At 40.6% G+C, this 26,090-nt stretch overlaps 1 protein-coding gene across 3 annotated transcripts in view; it reads right to left on the bottom strand.

Annotated features, from left to right (window-relative positions):
- cep104 (centrosomal protein 104) overlaps positions 1–26,090 on the bottom strand; it is a 37,989-nt gene that overhangs the window by 11,323 nt on the left and 576 nt on the right. The window contains exons 2-14 of one of the 3 annotated variants that reach the window (XM_080897911.1): positions 24,945–25,071; positions 24,505–24,678; positions 24,029–24,167; positions 23,077–23,139; positions 20,345–20,421; positions 19,822–19,990; positions 17,306–17,461; positions 16,928–17,155; positions 15,880–16,095; positions 14,809–14,976; positions 12,020–12,193; positions 5,592–5,768; positions 996–1,196 (exon numbers count right to left, since the gene is read on the bottom strand). In XM_080897911.1, coding sequence (XP_080754037.1) covers positions 996–1,196; positions 5,592–5,768; positions 12,020–12,193; positions 14,809–14,976; positions 15,880–16,095; positions 16,928–17,155; positions 17,306–17,461; positions 19,822–19,990; positions 20,345–20,421; positions 23,077–23,139; positions 24,029–24,167; positions 24,505–24,678; positions 24,945–25,057 — 2,055 coding nt within the window. In that variant the 5' untranslated portion in view covers positions 25,058–25,071. The remainder of the gene's footprint in view (positions 1–995; positions 1,197–5,591; positions 5,769–12,019; positions 12,194–14,808; positions 14,977–15,879; positions 16,096–16,927; positions 17,156–17,305; positions 17,462–19,821; positions 19,991–20,344; positions 20,422–23,076; positions 23,140–24,028; positions 24,168–24,504; positions 24,679–24,944; positions 25,072–26,090) is intronic. The other 2 variants (XM_080897912.1, XM_080897913.1) reach the window with 2 other exon arrangements.

Here is a 26,090-nt window from a genome sequence, read left to right as displayed (position 1 = left end):
CTTTCCCCCAGGGGTGGAGGCAAGCATATTGCCCCAGGCTCCGCAGCTGCAGGGAGGCCCCGCATCCCAGATCCCAATCGGACGGCCAACACCTCCTCCCAGCCCCCCCGCCCCGATGTCCAGCAGAGAACAGCGGTGTGTGAAGACCCCAAACCTCCCTCCTCTTGCTCATGTGTAGTGTTGCTGCGTGTTGTTCTAAGGTGCATTTAAAACACGGGAGAGCATGGTGCTGCTGCCAGAGAGCAGCAGGTGTTAGCACGGCCCCTCCCGAGAACTACATGGATTTAAAATTGAGAGGTGGGCACCGGCACCAGAGGTGGGGTTGAATACAGACCGTCCACTGGACGCCGTTAACGTGCCCACCCTCAAGGCCCTATATGTATGTCTTACGAGAGTGTGAGTAATGTGGATGTCTAAGTCGTGGAATAAAATTGAGGCACAGGTGGCCAGAAGGGGACGGGGGTGGATGCCTCCCCTGCACCCTGGTGACACACCCGCACCCCAAGGCCTTAATTGTGTGGGTGGGTGTGTTGGAGCGGGAAGAGGGAGGCAGCCGGGGATGGGGAGGAAAAGAAGGGAGGAGCAAGATGCCCCTCCCTGGGGCCAGCTCCCCCGCTGACCCCAGTAGGCACCCCCGTCCTTCGGCACCCACCAAGGCAAGGGAGCCCGGGCCCATCCTACGGCAGCAGCCCCACAGGACCCGGGGCAGCCCACCCGACCCCACCGCAGAGGAAACTGTACCCACCCTAACATTCAATCATCTCCCAGACTGCACAAGACAGTAGACACCCAGGTTAAGTTTATTCTCCACCTCTCCTATACTCTCCCCCACCTGCAGAGTGGACTCCTGCAATGATGGAACAAACTCCCTGTCAGTTGAAGAGCCCCCTAGTTAGGCCGATGCGCCAGAGGCCCTCTTCTCTTTTTTTAAGAAGAGAAGATACCAAGTATAAGATAAAAATTTAATACCAGCAATGGGGAAAAGAAACACTTGCCTGAGTCTCTACCAGCTTTCCGTCAATCTTGGCAAAGCCATCAAAGAGGTTTTTGTAGAGGAAGTTCTTTCGGACTGCAGCATCGTTGGGTGGAAGGTAGATTAGGACGGCACTTCTCTCCTTTTGGTACACAGATAAGATGATTCGCACTGCTAGCTCTCGAACTGTTGATGCGCTGTGCGCCAATGCCGCTGTACAGAACTAACAGGGAACAACAGGGTTTCCACAAACATGAAAAGGTCTATATTATTATTCCATTTCTAATCCAAAATATGCCAAAAAAAATTATATAATACACTGAGGTTGAAATATTTAGGGATAATTAGGGATCATCACTTGAGCGACAAACGGCAGTCCATTTATGTGCTGACGTCACAGTTACAATTCAGATTTGAAAAACTATGTGAAAAATCTTTAAGCTGCATTTTTCCAAGCTAAAAACAAAAAGCCAACAGCAAAGTGCTCAAAACAGTCCAGGCTATACCATTTAAAATAGCTAACGTCAGCTATCAACATGCTTACAGACTGGCACAATGAACCATATATAATATCCATTTGGGTGGTCAATGTTTTTGTTTTAAGACATACCAGATTTCCAGAAATACTAAAAGTACCACACAGCAACACCAATGTCCAGTTTAGTACGTCCAGTCCAATGAGCTATCATTTAGACGAGTGAAATCCTAGTATTTTATTTGCTTGTTACTTAGAACATACAGTCAGTTGGTGCAGTTTAATAAACCAAGCCTGCTATCATTAGTTGTTAAATTAATACTGTAACCTGAATATGATCATTTTTGGTTAAAAAAGAAAGAAAAATATGAAAATGAGGTATCAAAATGTCCATAAAACAGTGTGTTGTCACTGTGGCTACATCCATCTTTTGTATACAGTCTACATGCAAAACACTACAGGACAGTGTTTGCATATTTGGAAGTGCGGAAGACAGTGGATGGATGGATGAACAGACAGACCTGGGCTAAGAGAAAATCATTTAAAATCTGATTACTGACCTTCTACAAGCTTACCTTGTTAACTGTTTCAAACCTGATTTCTTTGGGAAGATATTACATCTAAGAACCAAAAAAGACTGTGCATTACCCCTTTCCTTCTACCATTAAACCTTTATACTGGAACACATACTTCTAAATGATATCTAAATGTATTCACAAAAAAATTAATAAATGAAAAACTCATCTGATTTGGAAAACCACCCCATTTAACAAACTAAAGAGAACTTGTTCGATCGATATCTGCAACAGATTCCGTCATTTTTTGCATTTGAAAGCCACCTCAGGAGATACACACCATTTGTCTTTCTTAGAAAGGCCACGGATGTGTTAAGCTACATCCATATTTACTTACACTCTACAGTATCCGATTTATGCCCAGTTTAGCTTCATGTACAACGTTGTTGAGAGTCCTTTCAGAGGAGTGACACTCATAATATAAAATGAACTTATTATCCAGCATAATTGCTGTGAAGAGAGGGATGATAGAAAGGCCATCCTGCCAGTGGAGGACATTAACATTGAGAAGTAAAGTGTGTACAAAGGCCACCCATCCCTCGCTCAACTGGCTCAGGGACAGCATGCCATTATTCTCTGTTGTATCTTCCAACCCCTTTTTCACTCTGGCTTCCACCTCAGAGTAGATCACCCTAGTAACAGTGGAAAAAAACGGAAATATGTTAGCTAAACCGTAGCTGAGCTGTCGAGGGGGACAGTCACAGGAGCCCAAAGACACGATAAACTAGAATTACTATCTAAGGGCCGTGAACACGTGAAGGTGTGGTTAACAGTAACATGTATGGAAGGCTTTGAATGGAAATAATATGTGGGGATTAAACATGTTTGTAAGTTTTGTGAAATATGCTCACATTCCAAAAAATGACTCTTCACGCTCAATAAACTTGAAATGAAATTCTGAGTAAAATGCTACTGAAATATACATAGTCAAATATGTATTTTTTCAAATAATTACTCATTATGGAAAATGTGCTTAGTATGAACTGAATGTATACCAATCAAGTAAATTTCATTTGACCAGATTTCATTAAATCTCACATTTTACGCTGTACTGATGTAACAGAATTGAAAAACTTCCATGAATGAGGATGGAGTTTTCTTTGCTCCTGAGCTGTGGCCTTAAAAAGTATTCTGAACTACTACAACAGTGAAGTTGACCTTTTGCATGTAAAACCTTATCACTTCAAAGTCTGTCATAATCAGTATCTGGGCTTTTTCCAACTGAAAATGACCTTGATATTCAACTGTCATCAGTTCATCCTTCATGTGAATTGAGCACTTGTGCTCGTGTCTTTTAAAAGGGAAAAAACATTTTAGGTGCTTCATCTGCCAGATTCAGTCAATTCAGTAACTTACCTAGCTGCTAGAGCAAATCAAATGAACATAGATAAGCTATGTATGTTTTGCAGTATCATTCAGATCTTTCTCCCTAAGTGTGACAGAAATACGATAACATGGGAAAGTACAGTACTGCAAGGAACGCTCACATGCGCAGTCACCACAATGATGATACGGGCTCAGCTTTGTGGTTTGTCATGATTGCTTTTGTACCCTCAGGAAGAGTGTAGCAGTTCTGTGTTTGCGCAACAGGGATAATTCAAGCAGCCAGCCTGAACACTCTATTCTTTCAAAAAGAAAGTTGCATTACTTATTGTTATGTATCAGACTGAAACTAAACCAAACCATTTCTATTTTTCTGTCTTCACCGTGAGAAATATTAACACCTCTGTTGCAATTTCTCTGATGATGGTTTGTTAAAAGTGCCCGATGTTAACAAGAAGAAGTCTGCGGGTAAAATAGCTCCAAATCTGATTAGCAAGGTGGATTAAGGGATATTGAAGGGAAACATCAGGGACAAGGCAACTAAGTAATAAAAATAACTGGCAATTCATAAATTTCTCATTGACTTTCAGTTTAAACATGCTGTCTGCTCGTGTTTTACATGAAAGCAGAAAGTGTGACAGTCAGGAAAGAAGCGCAGCGGTCCTGTTACATCTCAATTCAGGCAGAAAATATTTTCCAAGCAAACACATGTGGCAGTCAATACAAAAAAGGGTTAGGAGCTATGCAAGCATGCCCAAGCATGCAAACACAGTCCGTGCAGTTCCACCTATGTGGCTTTGGCTTCAATAGGCGGAGAAACTCAGAGGACAAACCTAACAATTTGCTCAAGACTAGAGTTGAATTGGGAGTGGGACGGGGCGGTGCGCGGGGGGGGGGGGGTAAAGTAGGAGTGGTTAAAAATTACGCACATTTTTAACAGATTCATGAAATCCTTTCCATGAATCCAAGAGGTTTACTTCATATCTGAGTTCACACACTGGTTGGAAAAGCACCAGATTACAGGCATGCTTTTCTCTCTCGTATTTTGACTCGCTCAGCTAATTTAAAAGACCAGGATGTCTTGGAGAAACATGATAATAATGACACGAGGGAAGAAAAAAACTTTTGGAATGAGACACCTGCCATAAGTGTCTTGATGTAATCTCTAATCTCAGCCTCAAAGCTGGTCCAATATGATAAAACACTATGTTAAACTGCACAGTGGACATACATCTGAACATTAAGAAATTTTCACATTTCAGCACCGGCGGTGGTATGCGTACATCACAAATTCTGCAGTTTTTGCACAGTTTGTGAGCCTTTACCACGAGGTGCACACAGAAAAACGAAATCACTAAATACCTTGTTCATATTCGGAGTTTTCCTCAACAGAAATCCTTTAGCTAAATTAATAAAACTGACCTCATGTCATATGTGTCCCTAGACATACTGTCAATCTACCGAACAGCACATACTGTAATACTGCAAGACTGTGGCTTTTTCTTTTACTGTTGCCAGAATAAGTTAATAAAATTGAGAGTAACATTAATTTGAAAGTGACGCATGTCTGAACAAATGACTAAAGCCAGCAGCATTACATGTACTGGTTCTCAAAAAGGTTTCGGAGAGGAGTACGAGACAGTTTGTTGGCCTGCTTCAGTTTAACAGTTGGATAGTTTGCACATAGATATTAGGTCACTGCTGGAAACCAAAGGAGTGCAGGAGACGTTAAAGAGGGTGCCAGCAGTGACAACATTGACTCAGCTGACTGGACATTACTGAGGGCCTGTTTACGTAAATGAATGGCCACAGAAGGCCTGGGAGGGACTGCTGCTTTTCTGTAAAGTCGCACCATAACTACTGACCCAAATTTAACAGAAAGTCAGCTTATAGGATCTTTCCTTATCCTTTTCTACTTTGAAGTGGAATGACACAGATTTCCATATTTTATATAGTTTATATAGTACATATCATGCTGTAATTGCTCTTTCCAGAAAGGAATTAACTATGAATTGAAACACTGCCTTAAAGAAAAACGGCAGTCAATTGTTTAATTATTTATCTGTGAATGTGTATCTTTTTATTTGAGCTTTTGAAATGTTTAATTATTTAAACAAAGTTTGTCCTACTTGACCTAGTAGGCTTTATTTAATTGCACACCCAAAGAAAACACATTAGTACATTCATATTTATAAGTGACATAATTATCACACCAAACATATTTATTATGGTTCAGGTTGTTTACCGTCATAACATTTTCCAGGGTGAAGCCAGAGTTTTCTGTACCAAGTTCAATGAGCAGTTTCTCGAGTAGCTCAGCCCGACTCTCAGCCAGGCGAGAGGGAAAGTTGGATTTGAAGGGTTTCACCAGCTCACCAGGGATCATCTGCAGGGCCCTGACATCCTTCAGAACAGCAATTTCCTACATGAGGGACAAGAGAAATAGACAGCAAGTTTTAAGGGGGCGTAAATCACGCAATGTATTTGTAGACTTGCACCTGCAAGTCTTGTAGACTTGTAGTACAGAAGTAATGCAAGTGCTATGTACCTCAAACAAATTACAGTGTATGCTTGTGATGCTGCACACGGTAATTTGTCATTCAACATTGGCCTCTGGCATAGGCACAAGTCGTGACAGAAAATACAAGCTGACAATCGGAGTAAAACTGAAGAAGGGTCTTAGAAAACCCTGTCATTGTTTTAACCACATCAGGTGAGTGGAATGTATGTCGGAAATATAGGAAGACACGCAGAAAAGAAGTGTGCAACTGGCCCTCGACACACAAAGAACGATTCAATCAGTCCCTGAGTCAAGCTCTGAACACAATCCAGCAGAAGAGGGGCTGCGAGCTTAAGTCTGCGAGCTACTGAGCGAAAGGGCACCCACCCTTTCTTACTCAACACACGCCCATCCATGAGCACACAGGAACGAATTTGACTAACCAAATACACAAATATACAGTGTACGTCATCTGTCCATCCAGCAGCCAAGAAACATTTTCTTCTTTCAACCCAAAAGTCCAAATGAAAGCGTGCTTGTGCAATAAAGAGAATTTCATAGTTGAATTACAGTTAAAACAGAATAACTGACATCAAATGATTATTGTGCTGCATTATGTTTTGTTATCTTGTTTGTTATCTTGCACCAGTACAGAGCACAAATTATACCTACCTATACCACTCCACTTTGGTAATGAAATCACACAAGTGGTGACTTCAGCGTCTGGGGCCTGTCTGAAGGTTGTGCAGTTTGTTGCAACACCTCAAGACACTTCCTTACTCGCCTTCTGTTTCTAGCTATCTAAAATGCAAAACTCCCCATAATTAAATTTATTTATAATTGACTGCTTTGCACAGATTCAAATTTGCCAAAGATTGCTTTGCATTTGCAAGTAACTCTTTCTAGCACCTAAAAGAAAGCAAGTTTTCTTCAACCAGTAATACTTGCTTTCATTCAGTGGGTGATTTACAAGACTCTATGCACTCTTGCGAAAAATACACTCTTGCTGCTTCCATAGCAAGAAGCTAAGTGTCCGGTGCTGCTAATCAAAGGCATTTAATGACTAATTGATTAACATCATCATCAGAAAGTGTGAGCACCTCGATAAAGCCAGATATTTTTGTGGTTTGTTGATCTGGAGCATTCGGGTGTGTTAATACAATGCCACAATATTCCCAGCAAAGTTACCAAAAGCTCAGACCATGCACTGCTCAGAAAAAATGAACAAAAAAGCAATAAATAAATAAATAAACAAGAGATAGATTATTCAGACTTTACAGGCCTAATTTAAATGTTCATGACAGTACAATTAGAAAAAGCTAACCGTGAGCTAACCAGAGAATTTATTCGCTTCAGATGTGGTCTAGTTATAAGAGTGATTTAATGTCATGGAGATCTCTTTTAAATATAACTTGTAAGCGATCGTTTAGCCTCCATTTGAGCACACAGACCTATCTTAACGGTTGTCGATTTACATGTCAGTGCATGTGCACTAAGTATATTTAGCAATTAATCAGTTTAATAATGAACCTGTGAAAACACTGCAATACTTTCCCTGAACAGTGCTGCCATCAGACACACCTGATTTATCACTGCATCACTGTTTCCATTCCTTAGTCTTGCAATAATCACTTTAACACTTAAAGTTACAGCATGTAAGAGCCGAAGCGTTTCACTAACTCAATGCCATTCAGCATTTTAAGAGTATGTCTTCTTTCTTTTTGTAGTGTTTAAGCACTGCTGACGTGTACACACGGAGCTTAGTAGTTTCTACTCATTTCCTGACCACTAATATTACGTGATGCAAGTTTATACGTTAATGTCAAATCATCACTACATGAATAGTTCAGGTCTCTCCATCCATGTCTACATCAACCGGGTTTATAAACAAACAAAGCAAAAACTAAATGCACAGCTTGCATCTCAAAGCCAAGCCAGGAGCTACAAAGAACCTGTAAGAAGGAATGTTGTCCTGCGTGCTACGTAGTGCATGCTTCAAGTCCACAATCAGTCACCACACCTTACATTAATTATGCATGAAACTGCTTTGTCCATTGTCTTCTTTTTATGAATGCCTTTAGAAATATTGGACAGATTAGTCATGGCTGGAGTTTTCAATGCTTAGAAAAATTAACTGGACTAACTAGGGCTTTCATCTGCTGCGCGCGGACCGGCAGGCCGCTCTCTCCGGTAAAACCAAAGGTGGAGGTGTCTGCTTCTACATCAATAGTGGCTGGTGCACAGATGTAACAGTGATTGCTCAGCACTGCTCTCCCTCTCTGGAATATCTTTTTATTCACTGCAAACCGTTTTATTCTCCGCGGGAGTTTGCTTCATTCATCCTGGCCGCTGTTTACATCCCGCCAGACGCAGATGCGCAGGCAGCTCAGTGCGCACTCGCGGAGCAGATTCTCCACACGGAGCGGACATTCCCGGACTCTCTCATCATTGCTCTTGGGGACTTTAACAAAGCCAATCTGAGCCATGAGCTTCCAAAATATAAGCAGCATATTAAATGCCCGACCAGAGAGGAGAGGACATTGGACCACTGTTACAGTACGATCAGCGGGGCCTATCGCGCGGTGCCCCGCGCTTCACTCGGACTTTCTGACCACGTCATGATCCACCTAATCCCCGCGTACAGACAGAGGCTGAAGCTCTCCAAACCTGTCGTGAGGACTAAAAAACTGTGGAGCAACGAGGCTGTGGAGGAGCTTCGCACGTGTTTGGAGTCTACAGACTGGGACACAATGAAGGCTGCTTCTAACAGCTTGGACGAGTTTACGGACACTGTCACCTCCTATATCCACTTCTGTGAGGACAGCATTGTGCCATCACGCACCAGGGTGAGTTATAACAATGACAAACCCTGGTTTACTCCTAAACTCAAAAAGCTGTGGCTGGAAAAGAGTAAGGCGTTCAGAAGCGGAGACAGGGACTGCTACAAAGAGGCCAAGTACAGGTTCACTAAAGAAGTGGACATTGCCAAACATCAGCACTCTGAGAAGATGCAGCAGCAGATCTCAGAGAATGACTCGGCCTCTGTGTGGAAAGGTTTTAGGAATATTACAAACTACAAGCCTAAAACCCCCCACTCCACTGATGACTTGCTCTTAGCCAACACCCTTAACAACTTCTACTGCCGTTTTGACGAGCCATCAGGCAGCCTTCACACCTCCAACGACCCCAACAATAGAGGCACTTTGGACACTCATTCCCCCACCTCTCCCCCCTCCATAGAGCCATCACCACCTTCAAACTGTTCACCTGCAACACCCGCCCCCTCACCCCACACAAAAGAGGATTTCACACCACCTCCTCCGACCACAACTCTTCATATTCATGAAGCAGATGTGAGGAAGCAGTTTAGGAGTCTGAATGCTCGGAAAGCTCCCGGCCCAGACGGTGTGTCTCCTGCCACCCTCAGACACTGTGCAAACGAGCTGGCCCCAGTGTTTTCTGGCATCTTCAACTCCTCACTGCAGGCATGTCACGTGCCTGCCTGCTTCAAGTCCTCTACCATAATCCCTGTCCCCAAGAAACCTAGGATCACTGGACTAAATGACTACAGATCCGTGGCTCTGACATCTGTGGTCATGAAGTCATTTGAGCGCCTAGTTCTCTCCCATCTCAAGACCCTCACGGCCCCCCTCCTGGACCCCCTGCAGTTTGCATATAGAGCCAACAGGTCTGTAGACGACGCCATCAACATGGCCCTACACTTCATCCTGCAGCATCTGGACTCCCCAGGAACCTACGCCAGGATCCTGTTTGTGGACTTCAGCTCTGCCTTCAACACCATCCTTCCAGACCATCTCCGAGGCAAGCTTTCCCAGATGAATGTGCCTGATCCCATCTGCCGGTGGATCACTGACTTCCTGACGGACAGGAAGCAGCACGTGAGGCTGGGAAAGAATGTCTCGGACTCCCGGACCATCAGCACCGGCTCCCCTCAGGGCTGTGTTCTTTCTCCTCTGCTCTTCTCCCTGTACACCAACTGCTGCACCTCCACCCACCAGTCTGTCAAGCTAATCAAGTTCGCAGATGACACCACCGTCATTGGGCTCATCTCGGACGGGGACGAGTCTGCCTACAGGAGGGAGGTTGAACGTCTGGTGTCTTGGTGCAGCCACAACAACCTGGTGCTGAATGCCCAGAAGACAGTGGAGATTATTGTGGACTTCAGGAAGCACACAGCCCCACTCCCCCCCATCATCCTGACTGACACCCCCATCACCTCTGTGGACTCATTCCGCTTCCTGGGTACCACCATCACCCAGGACCTGAAGTGGGAGCCCACCATCACCTCCGTCATCAAGAAAGCCCAGCAGAGGATGTACTTCCTGAGGCAGCTGAAGAAATTCAACCTGCCAACACGGACGATGATGCAATTCTACACTGCAATCATCGAGTCCATCCTCACCTCCTCCATCACCGTGTGGTACGCTGGAGCCACTATCAGGGACAAACAGAGACTGCAGCGTGTTGTGCGCTCTGCTGAGAAGGTGATTGGCTGCAGACTCCCATCTCTGCAGGACCTGTACACCTCCAGGACACTGCGGCGTGCAGCCCGGATCTCAGCTGACCCTTCTCACCCTGGACACAGTCTGTTTGACCTGCTCCCCTCAGGCAGGAGGCTCCGGTCCATTCGCACCAGAACCTCTCGCCACAAGAACAGTTTCTTCCCCTCTGCTGTTGGACACATGAACAATAACCACATGATTGTCCCCGCCACTAACACATGACCCTACGCTGTGTCACTGCATCATTTCATGTTTGGCACTGATCACCACCTGCACTCATGTATATATCTTTCTACGTAGCACTCATAATTCTTATTCTCATGTATATATCTCATGTATATCTCATGCACATATCTTTCTTTCTACATAGCACTTTAATTCTTATTGTCTGCACTGAAGCACCGCAGCAATTTCCTAATGTTGTAAACCTCAACATCTGGCAATAAACCCATTCTGATTCTGATTCTGATTCTAAGTGTTGCTATGATGTTTTACCACTTTGCCCTTCCTTTTTTTCTCCTCAGTTTAAGTTTCATAGAAGTCATCTTCCACACTCCTAATAGTATTTCTACTTAAGGGGATAACTAATAATTATTTTAAGAAGCATTTTGATATATTTACCAGTATTTAGCCCCAACTTTAAAGTGACATTCTAAGAAAACATCATTTGTTCATTTTTACACTGGAATAAGGACCTTGGATGTTTATGCACAAAGAACAGAAAATATTATACTTTGCAACAACCAATCCAGTTTTAGGGAGATGAAACAGCATATTGTGCTAAAAATGGTGCCTCAATCCAGATATACAGAGGCATCACACAAAAGTAATACTTTTTGGAGGAGCACTGGGAGGAAAGTTGGATTGAATTTTGCACATGTTGGAACTCTTCGGTGTCTTTGATTATAGTGTAGTATTTATTAATACTAATTTGAAAATAACTTTGAATGCAGACTCATGGTGGCTGCCTAAATGAGAAATAAGCAAAGATTTTTACCATTGTGTCATTGTGTGGGAAATTTAGTACTCAACAGGGAAAGCTGTTTAGCTTTAACAAATCCCAGCTATAACATTAGACTGCCATATTTTCTTTATGTACCGTAATTATAAATGGAAAAAGCATGACCTAACTCAAGATGTGACGTTTCAACACACCCACATGCTAATCCTACTGCAGTATATTTTAGTGCTGGCTCACTCTACCATTGTTGTTTGGTTGGATATCAAAGCAAAACTTGGAATTTACCAGTAACCTACCAACAACACAAGCATGGGAATAATGTGAGATGACTCATCAAAAGATTCTGAGAATCTGTAGAAATCTCTGTGTAACTTCTAGCTTCACTGTTGAGCAGCTACAATGTCATACCAGACAAGAATAGGGCATTCCTCTGGTGTAAAAACTGTGTAAAACTATGCATGCCAAAGGTTGTTACTGCTGGCATTCTTTTTTCTCCAAGTTCACCAGTTCATCCTGTGAGTTAGGTGACTTTTTTGTTTGAATGAATCATAGGTCAGTTGGTTTTTCTAACATATCATAAATAAAGGTTTTCACTTAGCAAACACACAATAAAAAGAAGATGGGAGAGAGCAGGGTGACACAAAAGACCGAAAGGTTGATGAATAGTGTTGGGTCTAACTGTACAATACCTGTATGAAGGCAGAAACTGTGGCCCGAACGCGAGTAGTGGAGTCTCCGGTCCTGGCAAGCAGATTAGGAAAGGTCTGCTCCAAGCAGTGGGTCACCTCAGCTCGGCCCAGCCCTACACCTGGGATCAGCTGGCTTAGCATTAGCCGCAGCAGCTTCAGCGAGGCATGTAGAACCTAAAGCAAGATCCTTTTGTAATGAAACTTAAAACTTGGTGCTCTTTCTAAAATCTTACTACAATGGTAGCACCATATGTACTCATATATCTCTGTATGGACCTACCGCCTCCCACCAATTAATGAGCAGACACAGTTATTAACATCTATGTTTGATATCTTTTCTCTTTTTGTTTTTTAAAAATATGTTAAAGAGGTCTGAGAGAGACACTGATGCTAAAATCCTCATAAAGAAGAAGAAAAGCCGCAAATTAAGGCTGTAAAAGAAAAAATATTCCAAATTAAGCAGAGTAAAGGTAGTGGAAGATTAAATTAAATTTAAAGTAAATTTTGATCAGATTTATATGTTAAATTAATAAATAGTCAGTATGATTGACATTTTAAAAGTAATAAAAGTTATGCATTTTGCACTAGTGTATGTACTTGAAGACCTAATCGCTGCTCATACATTTGTAATTTATCCCTTGCAACAGCTAAAATAAAAAAAAATCTGATGCGCAACACAGGTCCTACCATTACACAAAAAAGTCGACCCTAATGGCCTAAATAATCGGCATCCCATCTCAAAAATGCCCTGCTTATCAAAAGCCCTTAGATTCCTTTATAAGTGCTGAACTGTGACTGTACCTGAATTTTAACATCAGAACAGTCAGAATTTAAATCATGCCACAGTACAACGAACCTTAATAACCATCAGTATTGTGCTACACTTTTCGTACAGTTAACATTTCATTCAGTAGATCATGGCATTCTGATTGAAAAGTTATGCTCAGTCAGTTTACATGAAAAGTCGTTTTTATGGCAGTCTTTCTCATAGAACTCTGAAAGGAGTCTTCAGATTTTTCAGGTTAGTCCATTTTTTCTTACTATAGGTGTTCCACAGGGATCCAGTCTTATATACCTCTTCTGTTTATGCCATATACTATCTCTGCTACCTATAGCAGCAGAGCTAGTATGCATAAACTACCATGCTTATAGAGTTTTTAAAAAAATTATTATGCCACTGACTATTGCAAAACTACAGTCTGCTTTTGATACATTTCCAAAAACAACTAGTCAATCATAAGCTGGGAGAGCTGAACTGGATCTAAACTCTGCTAAAACTGGGTGTGATCTATTCACAAGATTAGGTAAAAGTAAAGAGCCTTTGGTTTATATTCCAACCCTTCATCGTCAGAAATACTTTGGACTTTTTTAATGCTCTTTCTCTTCTCTATAAAATCACTATACAGTAAAAGGTTTTGTCTGTACTTGTTTATAGTGACACTGCATTGTAATAAAAAAGTGTGATGGTACTCCATATCTAAGAGAAAAGAGCAGTATTGCATGTTTATTTACCAAAAGCTCTGCAAAGATTTGCTTACATCTGCCTAATTTGGATGTCAGGTTTCTAAAATTAGCCATTCGCCTTGTTCACAGCTGAACAAACTGGTTTTAAATACATTAGAACATTGTATTAGATCTTTTAGAATTTGCATAAATATTGCCTGGGCACTGTGAGTGCCAACGTCTATTTAGCATATACATTTTATTCAATTCCACAATTGTGTATAAATTTAGGACAAAAAGTATGCAAATGTGTGTTTGGTTAATTGTCTTTGTTGTAACAATCCTTCTTGGCAATAAATCTTATACCATTTATTTATAAGCCTGTTTAAAATAGAAAAAAATAGAATAGTCCTTTACTGTGATTGTACATGTACAACAAAATTGTGGCATTTCCCTGAAACAGTGCCACATTTTGCTTTTATTAAATATCACTATTAGCAATTAATTAAAAAAAAAAAAAAAAGAACACTTACCTTTCTGTTGAAACAGACATTTCCTTGGCCTTACTGCGTCTCTCAAATAATTTAGATTGTGATGGTATGTCTATATTAAACTTGTGAATTTAAATTTATGAAAGTGTTTCTGTTCTTTACTTTTCTCAAAAAATGTCAATCAGAGGGGGGGTCCTCAAATTTTGGCTAGTGTTTTTCTTGCATCACTGCTCTGTTTGGCTGGGCTGAAGGACTCATACACACCCACAGATACACACAAAACTGAAAGCCCAGGACAAGATTGGAAGTAAAGCCACTATAAATGACAGCAAAATTCATGGCATTGCTTACATGGCACTGGAGTATCATCTTTTAGCTTAAACGAAAGGTTCTCCCTACATCAATAAACCTGCTCTTACAAGATTTCTGCAACAACTACCCAAGGTTAGATTCAGAACCAGGATATAATAATATTTAATACAAACCAAGGTTGTTAAGCGTGAATTAAACAAGCCCATTTCTATGCAGTATATTAACCAGTTAACATCTTAATGGAGTATTCTGTGCATCAAAGTGACTAGGAATTATTGCAGCCAAGCCTTTTTCATCCATTTTTACCATTCCACGCAGAAGGATTACAAAGCCATCCTTGTCAACACTATTTGTTTAAAGAAGCTAGCTCTGGGAGGCTGCACGTGGTACAGGGGGAACATTGTTCAGGGGGTGGCTGTATAAGCGGGTGCTGATTTTTAACAATGTTAAAATGTAGGTTAGCACTGCTTGAAACCTATGTAGTATGTGTTAATTGGGCTTATTTTTATGTTAAGATTAATTTCTTTTGAGGAAATGACTCACAGATGTGACTTTATCCAAGAGGGCTTTTTTGACGAGGAACACAGCAGCTCTTATCATGTTCCTCAGCTCTTCCTTGGGGGTGGTGGGAGAGACCTCCAAAAGCTTCTTATACACAGAAAGCAGGGCGTCCACTCTGTAACACCAGGTTTTAGAATATACCCCCGCCACCTGGGAGTGAATGGCAGCAGATTTACCAAGAGGATGAGAATATACATATTAGTTACATTGGTATTGTAGCATGTGGAAATAAAAGTGTGTGGTATATGCTGTGAGATTTAAATGCAGCAAATACTCCAAAGGCATTCACTTATTAATTTAAAACAACTTTTTAAAAGGAAATGGCAGCTATTTGTTGCATGGTCATTCGAACAGTGATGAACTATAATTATAGTTAGCGTGCTAATAGCATCTGTATAAAATAGGCTATTTAAGTGTTTTCAAAAGAGTTCAAAATTTGTTTTTCCTATTATACTTATTTTTTTTAACTCGAAGAGTACTTACATTATCCAGTGTTAAAAATAAGCCAACAGTTAGTTGAGTTTTCTCTCAAATATACATTGAAATCTCTCTGACTGGGCTACTTATAAAACTGACTAAATACTAAAAGCTGACAGGTTTTATTTTTGCACTGACAGTAAGAAAGTAAAGTACTCCAGTGACATAAAATAACACAATGCTCTAGGTTTGTTTTTCTTCTCAGTTTTTGAAATACACTATGACTTTAACTGACTTCATACACCCACTATGACCTTGGAACTGGCTTAACAACAACCAGAAAAAGCACAATAACAATAATAATTACTTTTTTTAAACTACTTCTGTTCATTTCGGTATGTACCCAAGGACAATACCCATGATTTTTTGCCAAAATTGTTGAAAACAGAAGCAACTGATTTGTGCCAAAAAAAGGTCAATGCCTTTGCTACACAAAGAGAAATTGTGCTTATGAGTGTAGTCACTCCCAGAGGCCCACTGAGATCCTGACATGTAGGAATATAAACACAGCGCAAAGTTAACAGCTATCGTTGGCTTAGCTAGCTGTTTGTTTCACATATGTTTATCTTTTCTTACCAGGCTTTCTCCAAAGACCTCTATTGAAAGACCAGCCTCTCTCAGCACCTTCTCTGTCAGGGGTTCTGGTTCTCCACTCATTTCAGTGCTCTGTGGAGTCCTTTGCACTTCTGATATCGGGGAGTGCTCCTCCGCAGGGCTCTGAGTGGCCTCCAGTGGCTGATCTTTCCTCTGAAGGGCTGGCAGCGGCCTTTCGTCGTAAGGCACACTGGTAACCTGTCACCAGAAGAAAGCAGAAACTGAAAAAATATTGACACCACATGCTGAAGAAAATATAATGTATATTATATTTTCTTACTACGGCGGTTTGATTTTGCTATACTGTTTAATGTCTCAGCATCCAAAATTAGAGATGGAAAGTTTAGAGATGGAAAGTTTAGAGAAAGCTGATCTGCATTTTCCCTCCTGAGAAATACTTTTGAAAAATTGATTACCTCTGCTCTTTCACTAACTCTCACTAACATTCATCTAGTGAAAAGGTCAATCATTCAACATAAGGATGACAATGAATATTGAACCCTCTCTGTTCAAGCCAAACTTCCAGCCAGCCGAGCAGAGTACTGTCTCCGGTGCCCCTGGGCCAACTGGCACACTGCTGCCTAGTGCAAGGCTCAAAGCCCTGCCTTGAGGCCAGGTTGGGAGCCGCTGCAGTCAGCCAACTGTTGCACGCTTTTAATTAAATAGTGAAACCTAAACCTGCACTAGGGGTAGTCTTAGTAGGTGGTGAGTAAAGCACAAAGAACCCCACTGGTCATAATCTCCTTGTGTGCCCTGGGTTTCAACACTACACAGGAGACTTTTTCTTAAGGTGCTTTCCTATTAATATTTTTTTATAATAACACAGGAGTTCATGGAATTCAGAACAATGTGCACAACTGGACCAATAAAAAAATCTTTGTGTTTATAATCAGTGAAGATTGTCATGTCTAAATAAGCACTGCTTATTTAGAAAAACTGTTGTTTTGATTATAAAGTATGTTTGAGATGGACACGTTTCATGCATTATTTCTATAACATCTAAACACATTTGATACAGGAAGATGCTTACATCGATTTTGAGTACAGCAGCAGGCGTACAAGGTGTGTCAGGTTGGCTGCTCAGGTTGGATGTGATAGATTCTTCAGCTAATTGTTGGTTTTTATGAATGTCTGGATTTTTCCCTTTGCTGATTGTGTCTGTGGATACAAGAGGCTTGGTATAGACTGAAGAACGACCTGAAGAAGACAGAACAGGAGGAGAGTACTGGGCCAGGGTTGATTCTGCTGCCCTCGTGACCTGGTGACATGGAAAGATAGAATAACAGAGATCATTTTAGATCAAAAAGAGCCATGAATAATGCAAGATTTCCCCCGCATATTTTCTCCATCTTTTACAAAACAATAACAGCCCACCTCGCTGTTACCAAACCAGTAGCTGTTGACATACCATTGTCATATCCAGCAGGTTGTGTACTTCCAGCTGCTGGTACACACTCTTCCTGTACTCCTCCATCAGCTCCTTCTTCTTTTTGGCCAGATCATAGTCTTCCTTTTCAATCGCACATCGCTTCTCCACATCGTATCTAGCCAAACGCTCCCCGACCTGGAAGTGCAAAGAATATGGAGGTAAAAGCAGCCCTGCAGCTACACTGTGACTCTACACTACAAGCTTGAACAGATGAGAACAATTTACGAGATAAGATTTATGTCAATTTGTACCTTTAGTGACTGCAAGTCTATGTACTGTTTGCTGCGTGCTGTTTTTTTCTTCTTCTCCTAAATTATAATTTGAGCTGTCAGGAGAGATAGCTCAAATTATAATTTTCCATCTTGTAAAGCTGCGCTATTGGTGAGAGATTTACTACACTTCAAATCATGAGCCATTATTAAAAAGAATTTGCATTTAGTGTTGAGGAGGCTATGGGTCTTTATTTATTTGTTTATTTAATTGACATGTTCTTTATTGGAACAAACTATGAGTGTCACCTGACAGGTTTTACAGGATGTAAAATTGACATCAACTTCAGAAACTCAGACATAACATGTGAATGAGGAAATTCTAGTGAACTAAATTCAGTAGCTAATTTGTTGCCAACTGAAAGAGTTTCATGAACTCTGAACTTGCATCTACTTACAAATCTAAGTGTAAACAGAAAATCTGCATCTTCAGTTTGATGGTTTTCATACGAGAACTCCTGAAAAACTTGTGCAGCTCAGGACGGGCAGTTTATACAAAGCTGACCTTTCTGACATGTACCACACAGTGGAAGACCGTCTCACTATCAGAATGACCCCATTTTGATTAGATAAGGGACCTGCCTGGACACAGCAGGGAAGAGTCAGCAGACATGATGCCCAATGAAATCACTAAAAAATGACCAGTGTTGTTCTCTTGTGTATATGAGAGAACATGTGACAGTGAACATGGAATATGGAACTGATAAAACAAAACTATTAGTGTCACCTGACAGGTTTTACAGGATGTAAAATTGACATCAACTTCAGAAACTCAGACATAACATGTGAACGAGAAAATTCCAGTGAACCAAATTTATTAGCTAATTTGTTGCCAACTGAAACAGTCTCATGACCTCTGAACTGTTTCGATTCAATTCAACTAAGATATATAAATATATGTGTGCATTCGTTCAACATGAGTGGTCTGGTAGTAGATCAGTGACCATCTGTGGAGGCATATCCATGAAGGGACGCACAGCCTTCTACAGGCTAGACAGCGGCACCCTGACTGCCATTAAGTACCAAGATGTCTGTTGACAGATGGCAGTACAACAATGCCTAGTGTCATGAAAGAATTGATAGCATTGACTTGTCTGACCTAAATTCAATAGAACACCACTGGAACATTATATTTTGGTCCCTCTGCTGCCACCAAGTTGCACTGAAGGCTGTCCAGAAGCTCAGTGATGCCCTGGTTCTCCAAGGACAGCAAGTGCTGTCTCATTAGGAGGATGCCCTGATGTTGTCAGGTTTACATGCAAGCAGTTGGGGACCACACAACCTATTTAGTACTATTTTTAGCTGCTGCAATGAAATTTGGACTAGCCCGCCACATGTTTTTTCACTTTGATTTTAGGGGTGTCTTTGAATTCAGTCATCTGTAGGTTGATAATTTTCATTCCCATCAAAAAATGTGGCCTCCATTCATCCCCAGCTCGTTACCTTCTCCATGTCAGTTTAGACATCTCACATGAGTTTTCCCATAGAGATCTGATGTGTTTTCTCAGCATTTCTTAAATTTTTTTGAGTAGTGTATAATTTGACTGTCCAACGTGAAAGAAATACAGCAAGCCAAAACCTTCTCTTGTCTTCGTCTTGTATGTCCCTGCGTTTGTCAGATATCATGTGACATCATAAACCATTCTATGACATCCTGAGGGTGTGATGACAAGGGATTTACAGGATGACTACCTTGGCAACCACCGCTTTTATGCCATGCTAACAAGGTGTCTGAGTGGGTGTGTATGTTATCCAGTTACAGAATGGCTTGCAGTTGGAGATGGGAGAGAAAATATCCAAGTTCTCCCTTGCTGCAGCTGTCGAGCTTATTAAGAATTCATGGTCTGCATGGTAACGTTTTAGACAAAGGAGGTCTGCAACAGGAATCTGAACAATGTTTAACAACTCCTGTTACAAACAGTAGTGAAATAAATCTAGATATCTGTGAAAAAAGTGGTGCAAGTGAGTCCACAATTAAACTAAATTCCAGCAATACAGTTGTTGGAATTTTCTGGGAAAGCCTGTTGTTGGAAATAGATGCATGAAGTAAGGCGGGGCATTTAGCATATATTTGCTTGTCCATCTTTACATCTGTCTCTTCATATACTATGTGTGTGCTACAACAAAGACTTATTGCCCAAATTTACACTACTATCCGAATGCCATAGCTCACTGTACAGTACCTATTTATTAGTACCATGATCTAATTCCTAGCAGCTACAGTACCTTTTGAAGGTCAGCAATAGCCTGCTTTAAATTCTTGGCTTCCTCATATTTCTCTTGCCGGACCATCTCTTGTTTCTTTTGGTCCAGGAGACGAATGATGTGGGCAACTTCGGGGTCCTGGTACATATCAAAGGCCAGATCGTCCAAGGGGGAAATGGATTCACATTTGCTGAGTTGAAAACAGGACAGACGGATAACAAACATTGGAGAAATTAATTATATGGCTTGACACACCTGTCTTGTTGAAGCCGAGATCATTTCAGTGTATTATCTCTTAATTGTGCAATTCTTCACCAGCCCCCAAGGGATGCTTCACCTCTAGGTGAAACATCCCTTGGGGGTACATATTAAAAAAACATATATTTCAAAAAGTGTTTTTTCCCTGTACTGGCCACCACCTGCATCATCTACCAATGCACGTGACCTTCAGTTCCTGATTGGTTGTCTTCCAGACTAAATGGCTTTGTTACACAATGTTATTGTCACAAGAAAAAGAAACCAGGGTTCAATGACTTAGCCTCACCCCATGAAGGTCGACTCCAAGGCAGCCTCCAGCTGGGTACTGTTGAGGTAGTGTTCGATCAGCTGCTCTCTGCTTGGCTGGGGGTAAACAGATGGACAAATTACACACACGTGCGTACTGTGTTGAGGAAGACATGACTTTTAATCCCACTGGCTTATCCTAAAACTAATGATCCCTCTGCATCTTTAAAATGTGTTGATCAAACAAAAGTACTGCACCAGCAACCACCTGGATCTTACAATGGTATTAAGATAAGAACACTAACTCACTCAAATACACAAACACATGCAAACGTTATCATCACCCTCAAGGCTATGGCCATATGGAGACTAAGAGCAAACACTGCTTTTACCTTGAATACTAAGCAAGGCATTACACAAAACATTGCCACTGATGACATTCTTGCTCATTATCAGCAGAATTAAACTTAATAGTAAAGAAGACAGACTTTTTCACAGAATATTGTTCCTTCACAGTAATGTGTAAGAACAGTCATACCATGTTGCTCTTATGCTCTCAATAAGAAAAAATACTGCAAGAGAAAAAGACACGTTTGTGTTTTTATATGTCATTTTTCATAGTCTTTGCATGATTTATGTTTAGAATAGAGATTCTTTTTGGTCATATTTTTTAGTTTCGTGGGGCACCAAATGTTTTGTTTGGATTGTACGCCGGTCCAGACTCTTTTAGTGCAGAGACATGCTCTTGTAACAGTATGTCTCTGTATCATTGTCTTGCTGAAATATGCAAGGCCTTCACAGAAAAAGATGCCATCTTGATCAGAGCATACGCTGCTCTATAACCTGAGACGATGGCAGCGTTTCTAGATCATGTTCATGTATGGCTCCTTCTTTGCATAACAAAGCTTTAACCTGCACTTGTGGATTTCTCCACGAGCTGTGTCCACAGACAAGGATTTCTGGAAGTGTATTTAAGCCCATGCAACAATTTCCACGACAGCATCACATCGGCTTTTAAGCCGCGTCCCTTCTACACAGCATTCTTGAAAATTTCTGATGATATTAAGTCTTCATAATTTAACACTGAGGAATGTTATTCCACAATTTCTAAACACAGTTTTCTACAGATTTGTGAAAATGTGGCTCTCTGATGTTCTTTTTTTACCCAACCATGTTAATGACCAGTTAACATAATTAGCTGCAAAATGTTTTTACAGCTTTAACTTGTAAGTATCACTTAAAAGAAACCTTTTGTTTCTCCCGTTCCAACTTTGAGATGTGTTGCAGCCATCAAACTGAAGATGTAGGGTTTAAAATAAAAAAAAATAAAAAACTAAATCTTTTATATATACCGTTGTGAATAAAACATGGCTTTATGAGATTTGCCAACCATTGCATTCAGTTTTTATTTACATCTCACATACATCAGTTACTAATATTTATTTTCTACTGTGAAAAAACAAGTTAAACAAAATTAATTTTGATATTTTTATGACACTTTGCACAACCAAAAGCACAGGTAAAAAAAAAAAGAAACATAAAGACAAATATGGTTTGGTATTGTATATGTTCGCTCATTGGTACACTTGTATAGCGCAGTGGGACCACTGCATAAAGCATAGTCATTGTTAATATTATTAGTAATATGTGGTAAATGTCTTTTAAAATGCACATTCTAAAAAAAAAAAACTACGGTAACAGAAAAATGGCAACCGTAAGTTTCAAAGGTTAAAGTTAAAGAAGTTGTTATTAAACTGATCATTGTAGTTGACGAGCTGCTGTGATTTTTTTTTTCCTTTTCACAATTTGGATTGCTAACAATTTAAAGCAGCCAAAAGTTAAGCTTTTTCTTTGTATTCACACCACAGTGTCTCTTCCATAACTTCCACCCATAAGGCAGATATAGGAGAACAAGATCTAGCCGACCCTCTGGGCTCACTGCTGTGATGGAAGTGCTCAGAGTCGGATTAGTAGACCAACAATGCAAAGCTTGTTCACTGGAATCTGTGCGACAGTGTGTCCATGTTTTTCCATGTCTGTGTTTGTGTGTGTGTGTGTGTGTGTGTGTGTGTGTGTGTGTGTGTGTGTGTGTGTGTGTGTGTGTGTGTGTGTGTGTGTGTGTGTGTGTGTGTGTATTTTAAGGTGCTCTCACTCCTCCAGGAGCTGTCCATCTGCAGGACTATCTGATTACACTGACTAACTAAAGGCCTCCTGTTTGATACATACTGTTGCATACTGCCCTCCCTTTGTTTCTCATTACTAGATGCCTGACACATATATACAAACCTACGCACAAACACACACACACACACACACCACTTAGGTAAACACGGGTGCATCCACCACATATAATCACATAGCACAGTAACAACACAAAATACTTCATTTGAAGATAAAGTGACTCAACAACTCCAATCCAATTATATTGAGTTGATGTTTATAAAATTAATAAGTAAATATAAGTAAGTCTGCACAGATTAAAACAATAAAAAGAGGGGAAAACTGAAGCTTTGAAACCCAGTTTATTGTTTAATGATGTTCTGTGAATGATAAATAAACGCAGACAACATGTGAGGAATACTTGACAAGTTCTGTTTGACAGACATGTTCATAGCTGTGGTTGGTTCAGCGTAAGCAGACGCATGATAAGAAACGAATCCTTCTCTGAGCGACTGTGACTGAATGTGACTGAATCACAGCACAACATCGCCACCTACTGCTGAGGGGATAAACATAAGTGAAGGGTGATATGTGAGGTGAGTGCTCACTTACTATTGTGTTAAAAGCATTGCCATCCAAAGCATCTCCCAGAACATTAATGGCAACCAAACCAACCTGAAATCATTAAAAGAAGATGACGATGGTGAGCGAACTAAAGTAAGTAAATCAAAAAGTAAAGGAAATCATTCAAAACAAAAATCAATAAATAAATATAATGAATGATAGGTAAGTGTGAAGCAAATAGAGGACCCATCTAATTACAGTTAAAGAAAATGCTCTCTGACAGATTATCTATGGTATTGAATTTAGCCTGGTACACAGACACCAACAGACCCAAGCACAGACAAGACCCGCCCTCCGTTAGGAATGTGTGGGGGTTCTGATAGGATGTGTCCTGCGATGACACAGCAAGGCACAGAAACTTTACGGTGTCGAGTTAAGGCTGACCCACACCTAGAGGAAAACATGCCCATAATTTCTGGTGTGTGGGAGTGGTACCCTTTTCTTTGTCCAATGGCTGAATGACACATCCATGGCGCCATGTAAAATTACTTGAACCTTTGAACGATTAATAAAAAATTTTCACAACCTTTATTCGTCTTCACTCATAAGAAAAATTAACCCGACATATAACACCCCATATTTCCTGTTTTTAATGACACAAGCAGTTCAAAGTTCAATAAATAACGAAAGAGAGCTGTAGGAGTTCAAGGTAAATAAAATCATTATAATAATGTAAATTCTATAGATTTTTTAGAAAACAGGCTTCTTCGGGGATAGCATAAGAAGAAAGCAAAAGGATTCAATCGGGCTCTTCTCCACTAATGTAAATGCACATAAAGCTTGTGAAGTATAGAATATAACTGACAACGTGATTACAGCAAATTAATTGTCTGCATAAATAAGCAGAATTCATAAAAAATGCAAGCCTTAACCTTCTCAGACCAGACTACCCTTAAATAACTCAGTGGCCACAGTGCATTGTTACCATGTAACAGAGTACCTGATTATGGTGATTGTAACGGTTGCCATAGTTTCTGTGGAAGGTTATTCTCAGATATGTTCCAACGGCATCTACATGGACTGACTTCAGTTCCCGAGCTTTGAAGCCTGTCTTCTCATTGTCCGACAAAGACACATACCTATGTGAAAGTAAAGTTTTGTTAGTCTGGGTCAAAATTCCTTCTAAGATATTGATGTAAATGACATTTACAAGAGTAGAAATGATTGCTAAATTTCAGTTTGGTGATTATATGCTATCAAGATAGTGCACGTCTCAGTGTGGTAATTCTATATATTCAACAGGAATGGACAGCTAGTCTGCAGAATAAGACCGAACCACAGAGCAAGCCTGCATCTATCCTGTTTCTGGTATGTTAGGTTAATAAACAAAATGGATCCCAAATGAAATGATTCATATCAACCTAACGTCCAACAAAAGGATGTGGAAATTAAGCCTGGCCAAGTCTTCAGTCTCACCCAAGTCTGTGAAGCTGCCTGGGGAACCCTGGAGAGCTCGTTTCAGGAAGAGTGTCACCAATATAGAACTCAACCTTGGTTGAGATCATGTACTGATGAGCCAATAGCTGCAGCTTCCTTACCCTACTTCTTTCAACCAGCTGGAGCGTGATGTGCTGAGGGTAGGAGCACAGCCTGCAGTAAAAGTGATCAACACATGTTTCTTTAAGTTGAAAAGTAAAAAAACTTAGAAGTCACAAGAAAAATGACAAAGGGTACAGCCTTTGAGTACTAGATGCTGGCCTTCAGTTTTACAGGAAATTTCCTCTTGACTACATTCTGATAACAACCAGTGTTGAAATTTTCCATCTTACAGATGAAGTAAACTTGTCTTATGCCTTTATTCAGATTAAAAAACTTGCCAGAAAAAAGTTTAACCTTTATGGTATTTTTTATGGTACCTGCTGGATCTCCAGCCGTTGACTGTAGGTGCATGCACCATGAGCTCCTTAGCACTAAAGTTGTCCTCATGACTGGAAGAGCTGACCACAGTGAATCCTATCTTCCTTGGCATCCCTCTGTTGGACACTGATAAAACAAACAAAAAAATGAAGTGTTATTATTTATACATATATGTCCTACACCTGGGTGTGCCTACCCTGCCTTTTGCCCGTGCAACTGGGATAGGTTCCAAGCTCTCCAAAGTATCCTGCAAGCAGCATGGACATACTTTGTGAGTGGCGCAGAAAACCACTTCATGCTGCCTGGAATAAGTTTAGGTTGGGTAGGGTAGGGGTTAACTGGTTTTCATGTTAGCTGGTGGAGCTTGTTTACACTTTCCACTGTCCGTTTTACAGATGCTGCAACCACAAATTTCAGAAAACAATACAAATTATACAAATTTAAAAATATATTTGAATACATTTAAAATTTAAAAAGCCCATTGATTGGGCTCATATATATTTGTTTTTGTGACTTAAATCACAAGGGAACACTTTTCCCTTGACACCACCGATCACCTTGATCAAAACATGTACGTATTATATGCATGCATCGTGTCAGCTGTTTAACACCTGTTAATGTTAACTGATGATCTTCATAGGCAATTAAAATTCGTACCTGGGTACTTCCATTTTATAATTCCCAGAAAGGCACCTTTGTTAATAAATTAGTGTCTTCCTTCCTATATGGGCTGTTGAGATTGTGACGATTTACGAAACATTCCTGTGTTAACTGCTAGGATCCTGAGTTTGAAACTGAAAATCAAAGGGGTTGTGTTGAATGTTGTCAGTGTATTTGCCCCACAGGTTGGATGTTAGTTATGACATGGTGTCAGCTGGATTGACAGATGAGGTCAGGCAGTAGTTTCTGCAAAATATTGTTTTTTTAAATTCACACTTATTATTTAATGCCGAGTTTATTTCTTACATGACGGCTGCACAATAAAGCTCTGAAACATGCTTTATTTTGTTGGCAGAGGGGTTAGCAGCAAACTAGAATCGGGCATAAATACACCGGTACATTTTCTGCATCACCAAATGAATAAATGCAACAATGTGACGCGAAGTTTGTACTGCTGTTAACTTTACAGCTGGGATTGATTCATA

Source organism: Rhamphochromis sp. 'chilingali' (assembly GCF_963969265.1).
Source record: "Rhamphochromis sp. 'chilingali' genome assembly, chromosome: 12".
NCBI lineage: Eukaryota > Metazoa > Chordata > Actinopteri > Cichliformes > Cichlidae > Rhamphochromis > Rhamphochromis sp. 'chilingali'.
This window is presented reverse-complemented; position numbering and strand designations above follow the sequence as displayed.